At 44.0% G+C, this 17513-nt stretch overlaps 1 protein-coding gene across 1 annotated transcript in view; it reads left to right on the top strand.

The window, feature by feature from the left end:
• Positions 1 to 228: 228 nt before the first annotated feature.
• Positions 229 to 17513, top strand: part of LOC146869867 (uncharacterized) — a 196992-nt gene continuing 179707 nt past the window's right edge. The window contains exon 1 of the mRNA XM_085640675.1: positions 229 to 339. Coding sequence (XP_085496801.1) covers positions 263 to 339 — 77 coding nt within the window. The 5' untranslated portion in view covers positions 229 to 262. The remainder of the gene's footprint in view (positions 340 to 17513) is intronic.

A 17513-nucleotide genomic window follows, 5' to 3' on the forward strand; every position in this document is an offset into this window, starting at 1 on the left:
GGGGACCTCAGCTTTCCTGAGCTCGGCCTCCGAAGACTGCAGGTGAGCTGAAGCCCCGCCCCCTCACCACACCCTGCGTCGGTGGGCTAGTCCCGGGAGCAGGCAGCCAATAGGAAGCAAGGCATACGCCTAAGGCAGCCAATGAGCTGCTTTCTGGGTGTCGGCTACCGGGTGGGGATGCAGGGCGTCCGGAGAAGCGGCTGCTTAGAGGCCGGACACCGAAGGTTCTGCTGCTGGAGCGGAGCGATGAAGAGCCGGCACCATGCGCTGTGGTCCCCCGGACACCTTCCTGCTGCTGCCTGCACTGCTGCTGCTGGAGCCGGGGGCCGCATACTTCGGGTAAGCACCTGCGCACTGCGGGACCTGGGTACAGGGGACACACGCCGGATCTAGATACAGGAGCGCACTGAAGTCTGTACACTTGTGACGGGAACCGCAATACGTGGGACACAGGCATACGTGGCTGGTGGGGACATTTCAGCATCTCCACACAGGGGACAGTACCCGGTATAGGGGTCACGGGGATGGGGGCACTTCAATATCTGCACACAGGGGACAGTACCCGATACAGGGGACACAAGAGTTATATATGTCTAGAGGGGACCCTTCAGTATGTGCACACAAGGGGACAGTACCTGGTACAAGGAACACGCGATGACATGACTAGAAGGGACACTTCAGTATCTGCACAGGAGGAACAGTGCCCGGTACAGGGGACACAAGAGGGGGACACTTCAGTATCTGCACACAAGGGACAGGGCCTGCTATAGGGGACACATCCATCTCTACACATGTACATAGGGTATTGGGGCCACATCGAAGTCCGCACACGAGGAACGGGAACCTGGTATAGGGGACGCAACAGTTATGCATGGCTGAAGGGAGGCGGCCACATGTGAACACAAGGGACATGCCTTTTGTATATTGCACACACCATTTTCTGCATACGGGAACATTGTATAGAGGACGCAAGGGCGGGTCCTTGATGCAGGGGGCATATAAGGTGGCCACAGGTACAAGGGGCGCGTCCATATCTGCACGCAAGGGATAGAATTAGATACAGGGGACGTATCCGTATATGGACAGAGGTCCTGGATATCTGCAAACATGGTTCGGGGTCGCGATACAGTGGCGCGCCAGTCTCTGCATACATGAGACGCGACCCTTATATAGGGGACACATGAAGTTCTACACACAAGGGGCAGGTCCTGGGTACAGGAGACACGTCAGTTCATGCGCACAAGACCTGCATTTAAGGACAGGCCGGCTGTTTTCCGTACGGACATACCAGAATACAGGGGACACATCCGGTCATAGGCACGAGGGCAGGATTAGGATATAGGCGAATGTCGACTTCTGCACACTGCGGCTGTGGGCGTGGCTGCAGTGAGTGCACCAGTGAGTGCGGACCATATCCCTGTATGAGCAAGACTCTATAAAGGGAAAGGGGCAGATTGATAGGGCTGTTAGCATGCAATGCATTGGGATTTATTTTTCGCGTTGTGTTGGCTATTTCGATAGCGCTCTATTACACCTAAGCGCCATATATATGTGTGTGTATGAAGCAGTGCTTAATTTGTAAAATATTAAGTGCAGGTGCTGACGTTTTTAATCAGAGACCACACCCACTCCCCAGCTCCGCCCACTTCATCCACTGGCCCCACCCACTTCCTGTATTGGCTCCACCCACACCCACAAGCCCCAACACATCACGGCCAGCTCTTCACTTCTTGAGTTCCGCAAGAAGCTGAAGACCTGGGTCTTCATATAAGCACTTTCCGGTCATACCCTGCTGTGGTACTACACTTCAGAGAAACTTTGCTGCCAGTCATGGGGGCACCACACTTGCAGACTAGGCTGATTTGTGTTAATATGCCCATCGATATTGTGTGTTTGAATGCATTTGTGCTTCCACTATTCAAAAGTCCAACCTATTGGTTTTGTTAGTGCTTATTCTGTTTTTCTTGATACTAACAGAAGTCTAATTTCAAAGAGCAGTGAAATGCTCTACAGAGGATACCTATTGTAGTTTTAGCTTCTCAAACACAAGGAATAAAACAAATGTATGTGGGGCAGTACAACTTGAAGGAAAGAAATCAGGCTGTAATTGGAGTAGTATCGCAATCATGGAGCATAAAGTGAATTGCTTATAATTCAGAATGTGTTGTGAATGAGACAGGATTAGAACCAGATCGGTGGTGGTGCGCAGCAGCAGAGAGTAAGCGGCAGATGGAAGGGGGTTTAATGGGGCAAGTAAAGAAACTGATTTAAATCAGCGTAATCTGAATCATTGGAATCAAGAGGGACGTTGTTGTTTGCAGGACTCTAGCTGAAACAGCTACGTGCGCTCGTTTTAAGATTGGCGGCTTAGGCCTAGCTTGCCATGTCAAAAGCCAGCCAAGATCAGAACCCAGGTCCCCATTCCAACTGTTGCTCAGGCGAGATGGGGGAAGACCAGTTAAGGTAAAATGTCCCAGCGTTATCTCATTACCCTGAAAGTGCCTATGATGGAAACTACACAATACAAAATGAAAGAACGAATTCATCGCTTCGCAGCTGCACCTTCTACTTTAACACTTACTCAGTGTCTTTCCGCTGAAAGTAACCAGGGCACACCGAGTAAGATCCACACATGGAGGCTGGGGCCAGAAAACCCCCATAAAACAACACAAAGGAAGCCTTCCGTGAGAACAGTGTTAAAACTGAAATGAAAAACACGTTTTCAATTCATTGGCCACCTCGAGCATGCAGGCCTCTCATAATTAGTTTGTTTGCGCTGTACACCCACACCTGCAGTGCAGGTCCAAGAGGTGTCCCCCAATTTCCATACAGCCTTGCAGCAAGATTTACGAGCTAGTGCGAAACTGCGCGTTTTACTTTATTGCTTTTCAAATACCCCTGAATTTATATACACATTTACCATTATTCAAACTGCAGCCCAACTCTTTTCCTTACTTTGATACCTTGCTTGGAGCTGTGAGGACGACAGCACAATGAGCGACATTAATGAATCCTATTTATTGTCCAAATCTTGCACACATGTACAAAACTTGGTATATTTGCTTTTAAACTATCACTTCACAGCAAAGAAATATCATTCTTACTCCTCATTACAGTGCAGCTCAACTCACTGGCGACTGATTCATAATTTTGTCTGCACAGCACACATACAAAGCAGGTGTAAACACTTAACTTCAGGGAATGCTGGTCTGAAACTGTGCTGTGGCCGAGAGACAGCACAGTGGACACCTACACATAAATGGAAAACAATGCAGGGGCTCAGTGGCGTCACTAGGGTTGGTGTCACCCGGTCTGGGTAACTCATGGTGTCACCCCCTCACGACTTACCTCATGGACCTTCTCTGCTCCGAGTCCGCCAGTGGACACAGTTGGCAAATAACGGTACCATACAGAATCATGAACCCTCTGAGCTACCTTTCCATGAGTCAAATCTTCAATTAGACAAAATTCCGATCTCTCTCTACTAAGAACATTAATCACCAGAGTCATCATGACATTTTTATTGTTACCGAAAATTGCTGGAGGCCAGGAAGGAGGCAGCAAGCGCTTTTAAAACCATAATTTACTTGCAAAAATTATGCCTCCACCTAAAGTCAGCACCTGGTGCGGTCACACCGGTTGCACCCACCTAGAGCTGGCCCTTCTCAAGGGTCCTGTGATCTCAGTGACAGGGTCACTGTTGTTCTAGGGTGTGCTGCTTCATAGGCCTGCCCTCAAGACTGGAGGTGAACTTCAGTATGAATAGTGGTGGACAAGCCTTGAAAGTTAACCTACACTTGTCATGCTAGGGTCCACCTGCTGGTGCTACAACACCGGGGCTTCTAATGTCTTGCGAAGCCTTCTAAGGTCTAGCATGAGATAGTGCTCTCTCAGGAGAGTGGTCTGGCGGACTGGTTATTAAGGCTGAACCTGGTTCCCCAGTTCCAAATTCAGCAGCTCTGGCCATAGTGCCACATCCTCTCCCCCACTGAACACCATACTGTCCCACTGAGAAAAACTCAGACTGCCTTGAACTACAACCCAATTGTTGCCAGCTATAAACACCTGGATGCGGCTCAATTTAAATTACACACTGGGCAAGAGCAATATGTGGCCTACATTTACAAAACAAAAGTGACAGCATCCTGGAAAAAGCAAACAATCATAGGGGATGCAAAATTTTACAAACCATGTGAAATGTAAGCAGGAACAACATGGTTAACTTAACGCTTTTACATTCACTGTTCACAAATCAGTGAGTGCTTTTGCCTGAAAAGTTAAGAACATGACTACAGGGCCCTGAATGGACCCATTTCAATGATCATTGCTTATATCCTTACAAAACGTAAGCAGGATGGTAAAAAAAGACAACATCCCTAGATGCAGAGCAGCAGTACAAATTTTGTTTTTCAATCCTCACATTGCAGTACCTCCAGGATTGGTGCACTAGTTCCAAGCCCAGGGAAAACAAAGCCAAGACAACAAAAATAGCGCTTCACTGGCAAACTCTGTAAAAGTGGCGCTAATGAGTTTGGTTGTGAATAAATAAAATCTGGCCAGTTTGCTACCACTCCGTCTTACTTTACTTAGTTATTTATTTTTCATATTTTTAAACTTTTATTCCTGATGCTGCACTTTGGAATTAAATGTCAGAAAAATACGACATTGATTTCCAGCAAAAGTGATTTTCTTTTTTAGATCCATTTCACAGAGCTACAAATAAAAGAAAGGAGAGGAAAGAGAGTGAGAACACTGTCTTGCAGCCACTGTTTTCAGTAAGAGACTAAGAGTCAGAGAAGAACTGCCTGGCTTGCCTGAAAGTCGTCTCTTCGCAGGCCTCCCTAGTCCCGTACAGCTCAAAAGATGGGCCCACAAATCGAAGACGCCATAATCTGTGATCTGAGGGCAGGCCACCTCGCTATGCACTGCCTCCGCCCTCCGCCGTTCTCAAGAAGTCACAAAACTGAAAGTCGACACAACAACACACAGCACAGGCAGCATAAGCATAACCGGTTTGCAGAGACTCACAGTGGAAGGAGGCGACAAAAATCACACCTGCCTCAATCACACTGCTTAATCACTTTGTGCCTCTTCCCCCTCTCCCACCATTCAAAACTTCCCAATGAAATGAAACAATGGTTTCTTCTCACAGTCTCTAATAAGCTCGTCCCGAATAAGCAGTGTCCACGCAGTAATACTTCTCTTCTCCCCTCAGGTCAACTGCAAGCTAACTTCCGCTTCCGAGGCAGCATCAATATAGTGCAATGTAAGAAACCGAAAACGGACCATGAAACAATGTACCGCAGCGGCCAACAAGCATTGGCAGTCACAACCAGTGTCCCGGAGACATAGACACGGCCCTGAGAAATAAGTGCCGGTGCTAAGCACCGGAAAGCCCCCGCACAAATTAAGCACTGGTATGAAGGCAGAGCCGGCCTTTGCTCAGAGAGCGCCCGAGGCGAAACCACATTTGGCGTCCCCTACCGCGTGCCCTCTTTAATTGTCTATGCACTAAATGTGGGAGCAGTAGGAGGGAGGTGGGCAAGATTAAAGAGCGTCATAAAAAAGCAGCAAAGGGCGCCAACAGCCTGAACCTTTGGACCACGTCACAGGAAGACTAGCCCAGGAAGCTCCAGTGCCCCTGGGCATGGCCCCAGTTCGCACATGCAAAACGCCGGCCCTTTATAAAGGCTTCATACGCGGGGTGGTGTATGTATGTGGCAGTGGTCGAAGTGGGGGATAAAAAAGTAGGGGAGACTCAGGGGGCAGGAATAAGCAGAGGATTGGATTTGTGGGCGGAGTCGTAGGTGTGGCTAGAAATAGCAAAACATACCAATTTTTGAACGTTTGGCATTTCACTGACCAGTTACAGCTTATAACGTTATTTAATTCAAAGAATCAATAAACATGTTTATTTGAGGTTTAATATATAAGTTGTTTATATTTCATTCATTTACAATGTGGGACATGTTTCCAATCACAGAATATTCCAAATACGCTTATAAGTGGAATCATAAGCCATTTGTCCCCGAGCCATGCAGTTTCTTTCATCGGCACTTCTCCTCCCTTTTTCTAACCATTTCTGAACATACAATTCAGGTTTAAATTGTATAACAGGTGGCCCCACGATATTTATGAACATTATAGAAGACAGACGATTGATTGATATTCTGTTCCGCAGTGGTGTGAGCACATCATTCATTACACTAAAGCCCCGTTCACATTCAGCAGTTGAGGTACAAAAGGTGTTTATAATGTGCATTAATGGTTTCAGGCTTTCAGAGATGCAATTTTTATTTTGTTTGTACTCTCTGAAACCAAGGATGTACTGCCTGGTATCAAATACATGCAACCTGCTACAAAGGTTTTGTAATTCTCCCTCACCGTATAAGATGTCTACTGGATCTGGCCAATAAACTGGTTGTAGGAGTTTTATTCTATGTACTAACTCTTTGTATTCTATTTCATCATTGTTTGTGGTTGTGCATCTAGAAACATTTGATGCATTAGACATTGTCATCCTTTTTCGCAGGTTATTTGCTAAGCTCTTAAAGAACTGTGCCCTATTGATGCTAACACAGCCTTTGTTCTGTTGCAGTCCTACACCAGCTAACTGCATCCGCTCAGCAGCATCTAATGCAGTTGTAGCAAACAAAGGGCCCAGGTGCATCAGCCATTGATTCAAACACTAAAATCTGCATCTGTATTGAACGATCGGCCTCATATATGGTCGTATCACGCCGCTGCAGCCTTCTGGATAGGTCACCCAATTCTGTAAGAGCATCATATAAAATGCCCATATTTTCAACAAACACCAGGGAGGTTAATAAACGGTTTAAACCAGCATTTTTCCTCTGCTCAATGTCACTCCTCGTTGAGTCTTCGGAAGATTCCATGAAATGTTTACTAAGTGCTTTGTAGTTATTCCAAACAGCTCTCGCAGATCTTTCACTTGAGGACACCCAACATACATCTAGCACCTTTCCAATTGTCAGAAGTCTTACTTGTACCTCCAGAGCACATTCCCCAAGCTCTCTCTGATTTTTCGGAGAGGCATGGTAGGTGGTATATAGTTTATCAAAAAAACTTTGAGCTGATTAATGCCTGCGACTTCTTCACAAACATCACCCACAGCAAGCTCCAGCTTGTGGTTAGCACAGTGCCATACACTCAACTGTGGATATTTCAGTTTCAGAAGAGTTGCCACACCGGATTTCCTATCTATCATATTGGAAGCACCATCTGTTACAAGCTGAACCAAATGACTTTTTAAATACTCATCAGTAAAACCGTGTCTCTCTAAGCATGCAAGTAAGGTATCTAAGATTATATCTGCTGCTGTGCTTGGCAACTCAACAAGATCTAAGAAAAAGGTCAGTGGCTCATTGTGTTTATCAATACATGCTCTTACAAAGATAATTAGTGTGGTCAATTTACTAACTGTGGTAGATTCATCTATCATGAGGCTTCTTTTTGATTCATTCTGCAAGATACAATCAATCAGCCTTGACCTCATTGTAGCAGCAATATGGTCTATTATGTCAGCGCAGCTGTGATCTGAATGCAAGACTCTGCCCAAGTCTGCACCATTCATCTTTTGAACATCAATATGTAACGGCATATCAGAAAAAGGGCGCTCATGTTTGCCTATTTTGTATGCAGTTCTGAATACATGGCATGTCTCTTCCTGTACTTTCATTTGCATTTTCAAATTGTACTGTGGAATACTTTCACAGGCCCTCTGTTCTAAAATAGCTAGTGCCTTAAGATGACAGGAGCTATTCTTATGACGAAATATTTTTTTCCGCAGAGCAATTAACTGCTTGTCTTTTAGAAGGGCCATATGGGATGACCAAGCAATCTACCCATTCCATGGAAAGATGCACACCTTGACTTGTTTCTGTTTTAAGATTTACCTTCCTGCACACTTTACATCCAAGCTTGCCTTTGGAAAATAAGAGCCATGGATACTCTGTATGTTTGATTTCAAGTTGTTCCGAAGACCAGCAGGCTGGGTGATCAATTTGATCCATACTCTCCACCACATTTCCTTGGAGGAGTATGTGACTGTCGTTAGTGCCACAACCATCTAACAATACTTCGTCTTCAGAATCAACTCTTCTCCTCTTCTCGGGCATCCTGCCACTTTCACTTGTTTGCCTTTCAAAACCCTGATTTGCATTTGCCATTGGTCCTTCCGAACTGGAGCCTGGGGACTTGCGTGTGTAGCGAGATGTGGCTGGAGCATTTTTCTTCTGCAGCCACTGAAGCATCTGCATAAATAATTGTGTAAATACATACATTTTAAAATAAGCACTGTACCATAACTCATGATTTATTTTAAATGCTGGCTGTCGGTACAAATTGGGATTTTCCACAAGACAATTTAAGAAAGAGTCCATGTCATTTTTTTAATCCCACGGTAAACACTATATTGAATATTAGCCGTTTGACAATGAAAACTATGGTGTAAATTAAAATGTGTCAGCCCACACTTAAGGCATTTACTTGAAAAATATTTTTACATGCATTTATGCAATGGAATAATGGGGGGATTAAATGCTACATTGTTTGTATCAATGAGCAGGTCCCAATAAATGTGAGGGAATAGATTGAATAGTCTCAGAACCTGGCTGAGGCTCTTTACCTCTTTAAAACTTGACGTTGGATTGAAGAAAGTCGAATACTGCAAAGCTTCTAGGTAAGCAGCAATTTATGTGGCAGGCGGAAGAGATTTAGGAAGCACCCCTACTTCCGAGATTCTGTAACAACTATGCTTTGCGGCCTATGCAGTGACACTGATTTGCCTCCGATCTAGCAGTAAACCTGATCCCTCTATGGCCTTGCAGTGCCGTGGTTTGATGATGACCTGTCTTTCTGGTTTGAGAACAGAAACACCCTCCTCCGGTTTCTGGTCAGTGTCTGCAACAGCACGATCTGAGAAATCTTTCAAATAAAGAAGGGAATGTTAAATAAAAGTTAGCATGAATTTGCTAGAAAATAATGATCATTTTGCACTGGTATCTACAGAATGGGAACAGCTCAATTTTAAATTGTTCCATAACTAAGTTCATGGATAAAAAAAACTGTTAGACACCAGTAAACCCTGGTTTAAAGACCACTGTTCTAATTATTGAGCTCTGCTGCCCATGCACCTTCTCATAAAGTTGGGCCTTCTTGAATGGCCAAGTCAACCCCCTAGATGTCTTACTGCAGTACACATCTTATAGCAGCTGGTAAACAAGACATGGAACATAATAAGTTGATACGTTCTGGCATAATGCATTTTAGTTATCTGAGGCAGTGTGTGCATAATAGTAAAATTTTATTAACACTTGTACTTCACTGTCAGTGTTTTCTGTGCTGGGGGCACTGTTGACTACGTCATTCAGTGACACTCGAGCAAAGCAAAGTTGTAGTCCTATGTTTTTTTTATGTGCTTCACGCAGCATGCACAAGGCCAGCATTAGATGTTCAAACATGAATGGTAAAATATCCTAGTTTGCAGATGTTTTCCACATAATTATAGCTCTGCCGTATTGTTCCACATGATACATCTCCCGCATAATCTGATGGTTTTAACAAAAAAAAATTTGTAGCTCAAACTGATCAAAAGTTACCAAACAACGTGAATTGTGTTGCTGTGAAGTGGAAGGCCGTGTGCAAAGGTTGACTGGTCACCTTTCTCACCGCTGCATTTGCATGTTACACTGGAATTAATGAGGCGAAAGCTTTCCAGAGACTGTTAGTATGTGTAAAAATGTCAAAATAATAATGTATCAGAAAATGTACTACATAACACTGCAGTCTTTTTTGCTGCATAATTTAGTCAACACTGCAACATAATGTTGTCCTCCGTTGCTGCATAATTGCAGTGGCCCCAAAGCAGGCAGCACATGCTAAAAGGGCTTGTGTATGAAGCAGAGAGACAATGAAGTTTGTGAGCTTAGGGACATATTTATGGGAATGGTGGCGCAGGGCAGCACAGCAAGTTACTTTGCTGCGCTGCCCTGTATCACAATCCTGTCTTTTCCCCCTGCACTGGTGCCATTTTGACAGCCTAGCTTCAACGCAGGCACACTTACCCCATGGTGCAAGGGTGCCTCCTTTGCATGCAGGATTGTTTTTGTGCAGGAAGGGGCACCTTCCTGTACAAAAACAATCTTGAGAGGCTTTTTCATCTTTCTATGTGTGCTGCAGAATAAAGCACAGTTTGAAAGAGGAAAAAACAAGGAGAAATAAAGATATTTCTCCTAGTTATGCCTCCTCTGGGGCAGCGCAAGATTTTGCCACATTCCCAGGATTACTAGTCCTTGTAAATCTATGAATGAGTCAAAAACCGTGGGAGTTGTGTGGGAGACTTTTATTATTGCAGGAAAACTACTGCGATTACAAGGAACTCTGCAGTGATTTATGCGTTTTTAAGAGTGAGTCATTATGCTGCACAGTTCTGCTGGTTTTGTTACTGGGGGCTGATTTCGCAGCATTGCTGCAAAACCCCAGTTACAAAACCAGTCTCCCATGCAACACCTACCGTGCACACAGTAAGGCAATGCAGCATTTTGTGCTGGGTTGCAGTACACCATATCTATGAAGCCGTTCAAAGACATGCAAGTGGTTTTACATGGCTTTTAAAATATGACTTCAAGCTTTGCATTGTGCATGTACCACATTGCAAGGTGCAAGCATGATGCAAGGCCCTTGAAAACATGCTCCTTAGTCTGGTGTGCATGTAAATCCTGCATTGCAAATCCCTGGTGAGTTGCATTAGTACTACTGGAACAAGGCCTATGAAAGCACCAATGCGTGAGGTGGACTGGCCTCAATGGTCCTGTGACCTCCGTGACAAAGCCACTGCTGCTCTAGGGTGTGCTGCTTTGTAGACCTGCCCGCAAGACTGGTGGTGAACTTCGGTATGAATTGTGGTGGACAGGGCTTCAAGTTTACCCAACTGGCCACCGGTAGGGTTCACCTGCTGGTGCTAAGAGACCAGGGCTTCTAAGGTCTAGTGGGGCCTTCTAAAGTCTATCATGGGTGCTCCCTCAGGAGTGGTCTGATGGACAAGGCATGAAGGCTGAACCAGGTTCCCCAGTTCCAAATGTGGTAGCTCTGGCCATAATGCCACATCCTATCCCCACCGAACACCCTTCTGCCCCACTGAGTGAAACTCGCACTGTCTTCAGCTACAACCCAATTCTGCCCCATTATAAGCACCTGGATGTGACTCATTTCAAATTATGCAGTCCCTGAAAAAAAGTAACAACATTCTGGGAAAAGCAAATACTCATAGGGAATGCAGGATTATGTAAAGCATGCAAAATATAAGCAGGAACGACATGTTACCTTAACGCTTTTACTCTCGTTCAGAAATCAATGAGTATTTTTGTCTCCAACATTGAGGACATGAATATAGGGCTCCTCCTGTACACATGTGTTAAGCAGGGCACAGAGACAAAGGAACTCAAGAGAATCTGATCTGACTCACAGAAACCCACAAGGGCTCCTTCTTATCCACAAATTGTGCACTCTTGATTGTCAGCGCCAGGATGCCTGTTAGGTGATAGTGCGCTTTACAAGTGAGATAAATAAATAATTGTTCTTCATGTCAGCCAGCTAGCTGCTCAAACATAGTATAGCACATATGTATTCAAGTGTCCTGCAAAGAAGAATGAGTGCGAGTAAGTAAATGTGGGTGTGAATGATTGAGTGCCTGAATGTAACTGAGCATGAGTGAAAGAGTGTAACTGAGCATGAGTGAAAGAGTGTATGTCGATGAAAGTGAGTGAGAATGAGTCACGTAGAGTAAGTGCAACTGTAAGTTAGAATGAGGTAATCCGAGTAGGAAAAAGTGGTGAGACTGAGTGAGTATGTGATACCGAATGTTGAAGAGTGAGTGCAAGTGAGCAATTTTGAGTAAAAGGGAAAGTGAATGAGAACGAATAATGGGGGTAGTGAGCCTGAGTGAGATAACATGTGAGCAAGCAGGACAAAACACAGGCCTTGGCAAAGTGGAGGTAAATATTTACTTATGGGAGGAACATATTGTGCATCTTGAAAAAAAAAAATGTGGTCAACTCCTGGGGAGCATCAGGCTATGTTGTCTTGGCACAGTAATGGCTTTTGAGAGAATTTGTGTAAAAATGGGGTGTTGAAAATAAAATGCAGTATTTGACCCTATAGTTTTTTTTTTCAAAATTATCTTGGGAGTAGCAACACCCAGACTGCAAATCCTCCTAAAAAAAAAAGGCACCCTTACTCGCTTTGTACGCTCTAGTTTAGCTCTAGCTTTACGCTACACTACTCTCAAGCATCACCAGCCATGGTGAGAAAGGGTATTGTGCACAGCCGACACAGTTAAATAGTTTATACATTTTACTGTTCCATTGGCATAAGACTCAGGAAAAGAAAACCTGTCGCAGTTCTTTATTGATCCTTCACTTTAAAGTAGATCCGAGAACCTACTAATCTCTCCTTACCGGACTACTGATAATATATTTTTTGAGCTCTCACTGCCGGCTTTCTGACTTTAGCTGCTTTTGGGACAGTGAGCCCTGGACCCATGTCTGCGCATACCCGGCGCACTTGGGGTGCAACATTTGCGAAGGGCTGTCCACTTCGCAGCAACACAAGTCACATTTTTTGTAACTTTTGATACGTTTGAGCTACAAACAATTTGCAAGATAAAATTGTCCGATTATGTAGCAGATGTGTTGTCAAATATGCCAGGATCATAATTATTCAGAAAACATTTGAAAACTAGGATATTTTGCTATTCATGTTTGAACTGGTCCTGTGGAAAATAGGAGAAGTGCTGATGACAGAAACTCCATGGCTCGGAGACAAATGGCTTGTGCTTCCACTTTTAAGCGTATTGGGGACATTCTGTGATTGGAAACATATCGGACTTTGGAAATGTATTTTAATGTGAATAATTCATATTAAACCTTAAATAATCACATGTTGCCGTCCCATTTGAGACGTGATGAATAGAAAGGGTGTTTGCTGATCTCTTCTGTGCTTTAAGTGCAGACCTCCCTCATTACAGAGCAGAAAGTTTGTGTTGGGCGCTATAACAGAAAATATAATGATGAAAACAGGTAGGACAACGGACATCAAATAAGTAGCGACTAACATGATACCAGGTTCAACGCTGGTTGAATAAGTCCCTATCTTGACCATAGTAGCTCAAATGTTTATTTAAAAAATGCTGGCATGTGGCGTAGTTTCTAGCAATTTTAGACTCATAGGTATTGTTTGACAATAGTGTATTTAATGGTAGATCACGGCTTAGGTTTATCACATTTATGGTTTAAAAAGCAGACTTTGTGAACATGCCATGTTAAATATCGGAAGTTAAAAATATATCAGATTTCACACGTTAATTCATACTAGTTAATGATGTATTTAGCTGTACAGTTAAAGATGTATTTTTCTTTACCAAGTGTATGTTAGGAAACCTGACACAGCCAATTAACCACGTTTTTAGACAGATTTCCTGGGTCTTCTCTCATCCTTGCGTGGGTTTTCCCCTTTACCCCCCACTTCTAACACTGGTATGTGGTGATCACGACCTGCATTTTGAGAAGCGTGCTTACGTAGTGGTACCCTTTGCTGTATGGGGAGTTTTTTAGGTCTCACCTCGCGCAGTCTCGCTGGCGAGATTTAATGAGTTAGGGTAGATTTCTCTTGTGGGCTTTAAGACCCGCCCCTCTTTTCCATTGGCTGGCGTCACCGTTTATGCTAAACGGCAGCCAGCCATTGGAAGAGAGCGTCTAGTGACGTACACTTTTCTCTTTTAGAGCCGTCCCAGTTGGAATGGCTCGGTTGCTTTACGTTTGTAGTAAAGGCTTTTCTTATCTTTATGGGGCCATGTGTTTCAAACATATGGCCCCATAAAGACAAGAGATCGGCTGCAGCGCGGTCCTCTTTCACTTTCGGGACCGCGTTGCTCTGCCTTGTTTATAATGCACTCTATGCTGATGGGAAACCTCCGGATCGGTTGCCAACACCCTTTAAAAAAGTGCAGTTTATAAAAGAACTTCATTTTCATTTCATAAGGCTTTATTCGGTACATTTGACAAGACCATAAAAGCACAGCATAAAATATAAAACAGAGTCATGGGCAGAATATACAACAATATTAAAAATTTAAAAAAGCATACTTTTCCTTGCATTAATTGATTTAAGAAGAAAGGTAGCTGTATAAAAACAAACATCAGGATGATGTAAATTAAAAAGCAAGCTCATACAGTCATGCATTGATCTAACTCCAAATTTTGCAAATAAGGGTTTCAGGTAGGCAATCCGCAGATGTTTATACAGCTGACAAAGCAAAAGAAAGTGCACAGTACTTTGGGGGGTAGTATTGTCACATGGACAGGGGCCAACGGGATGTAGGTACTGAGAGGGGAAGGCAACATGGTTGTGGACTATTCCGGTTCTAAGTCTGGCCAACACAAGCCGATGTGACTTCCAGCTCACTTGTGACAGATACGGTTGGAGACCTACAAATTTGTTTAGATCGTAATAAAGAACACAGGATGAAAGTTCCAAACTGTTTTGTAGCCTCCTAGTGGAGAGCTGTTGTAAAAAGCAGTGCTTAAGTTCTGCTTTAGACAACTCATTAGCCCCACAATGATCCACCATGATATTGATATTAAAGATCTCATGAAAACTATGCACAGTATACTTTAACCATGGGATCCTCAGATGATGGTCCAAAGAGAGGCAGTCAGAAATGATAGCTCTACATAATGAGGTCTCTTCCTTTATCCAGATGGAACGCCATAGCAACAGAGGCCTAAGGAGAATCAGATCGGCAAGATGGTGAATACCCAGTTCATTATGCACTAAAACGTTGGAGACAGAGCTTGGCAAACACAAAAGTCTCTTCAGAAAAAGATTCTCCTCGACCTGAAGAGATCCCGCCGGGGCATAGCCCCAAATGCCAGCTCCGTATAAGGCAATCGAAACACAGCGGGACTGAAAGATTTTAAGCATATCCTGAACCCGCCTGTCTCCGAGTTTCGTGGCCATGGAAAAAATTCCATGAGCACTCCTCGCCATCTTGGCCCTGACATTCTTATGTTCGTTAACCCACATTTTTTTATTTGAAAAAGTGACCCCCAAGTACGAAAAATTATCAACAGCCTGAACCTTCTGTCCCTCTATAAAGAAGGAAGACTGTGTCTTTCTGCTCCTACGCCCACATACCATAACATAGGTTTTGGATTTGTTTATCACTAACTTTCTACTTGTGATAAATTGAGAAAAGCCGTCCATCAATCGCTGGAGGCCATTTGGGGTACGTGAAATTAGGGCCGCGTCATCCGTGTATAATAACACAGGGACTGGGTCCTTATTGATTTTAGGGGCGTCCACTGCCAAGGATTTAAGAAAAGGGTCAATCTCCTTAATAAAAAGTGTAAATAGCAGTGGCGCCAACACACATCCCTGCCTAATTCCACGTCCGATCTCAAAGTTAGTGGTACATTCCCCGTTGGAACCATAACGGACACAAGCACGTAGTTTGGCATAAAGACGTGCTAAGAAGAACACAATGCCCTCGGGTGCCCCCATTTCAATAAGCTTTGCCCAGAGAATGCCATGGTCCACCAGGTCAAAGGCACTACTCAAATCCACAAAGCAGAGATAAATAGTGCCGGTCTTAGCCAGGGTATATTTGCCGATGAGCAGGTCTAAATTTAGACACTGCTCAATCGTACCACGGCCCTTCCTGAATCCAAACTGGCTCTCTGCAAGAATGCCATTTTCCTCCGCCCATTCTTCCAGCCTTACTAGAAGCACTCTACTCATTACTTTTATGGAAGAATCCAACAAAGAGATTGGACGATATTCTTAACGTCCCCTCGATTTCCTTTCTTAAATATTGGTATTAGGATGGATTCTTCCCAAGTAGGGGGCACCTCATTACGGGCTGCTGCATTAAAGATATTAGTTAGCAAAGGCCCCCAGACTTCAGGGACCAGTTTGTAAACATCGATTGGGACGCCATCAGGACCCTGTGCTTTTCCTCCTTTACTTGCCCTTATGCTATCTAAAACCTCTTGGATGGTGATATTCAATGGCATATACGGCCACCTATCCCCAGAATCCCTAGATACAGTATCAGACTCAAAGATTTTAGAGAAATGGGAAACCCACTATTCCTTCATAACATTAGAGGTTAATTCAGGGATTTTATCATCTTTGAGAAAAGGGGAATTAACTGTTTTCCAAAATAGGGTGCTGTTATTAGATTCGGCAGCCAGGGACAAATTATCCCACGCTTCCTGTTGGAGTTTCAGTTTCCTCCGTTTGAGAGTATCCTTGTATCTGGTTCTGAGATCTACAACCAAGCCCTTATCTCTAGGCGAGGCTGATAGGGCTAACTTTAATTCTTTTAAAGCCTGAGTACAAGCTGTATTAAACCACCCCCGCAGACGTTCTTCCTTAAATTTAGATGTACTAGTAAGCTTGGAGTCAATGACCGCATTAATACCAGTAAAAAGCTCAATAGAGCCAATAGTACCAGAATTATCTTCTAAAATTCCTGTGATACCAGCCAGGCAGCTAGTGATAATTGAGTCAGACAAGATTTCAGCTTTGTCCCCCCTCCATCTGAGTCTAAAACCATTAGGGCGTACAACTTCTATGTTATTAATAGTGCCCGAAATGTAGTTCCCATTATTTTCCCATAGCATAGCCTCGACTGACAAGCAATTATGGTCACTAAGCTGGATATCTATGACTTTAGGTGCCATAGTCCAGGCCTCGAAACTCGAGGAAATACAGATAAAATCAATAAAAGAATTCACACCCCGGCCTGTGAAAGTTGGACGGATCTCCTCCTGCTCATTTTTCTCATTCACCATAATGGACATATTATGTGAATCAAGGAGACTATTTAGGGCATCTCCGTAACGATTATGTTGAAAGTGGGGACGTCCGTCTCCATAACAGTCCACCACCCCACAAACATTGGCATTTGAAAATGGACAGGTAGTAGCATTTAAATCTCCTGCCATGAACAAATCCAAGATTACGTTGGATTCCTTGAATATCATCCAACGCACTTGATAGTGCACTAACCACCTGAACCCTGGTATCATCAAAAACATTATTATAAAAATTTATTAAAAGTATGTTCCTGCCTCCGGTTTTGTACAGCCACAAAATCTGAGAATGAGCCCCAACTTGTATACATTTTTTAACCAGCAAGGGGGTTTGGACAGAGATTAAAATCAAAAGGCCCCCCTTAGCTCTACCTGATAGGGAGCCAGTGGCAGGTAACTGGTAAGATCAATGTGATGGGTTGCACTCCGTATTCTTACATTTTTAACTCTCTTCTATACCACACAATTCTTCTTGAGGCGTGCTCACTGGTGACGTGCCAAGCCCAGACGCACGTTGTCAAACTTAACACCATCTTCATGGGGCTACTTTTAGCCCCAAGGCCAGTGGCGACAACCTATTACTGCCATTGCAGACATTTAGTCATTCATCTTCAATCA

Source organism: Triturus cristatus, chromosome 1_1 (assembly GCF_964204655.1).
Source record: "Triturus cristatus chromosome 1_1, aTriCri1.1, whole genome shotgun sequence".
Classification (NCBI taxonomy): Eukaryota; Metazoa; Chordata; class Amphibia; order Caudata; family Salamandridae; genus Triturus; species Triturus cristatus.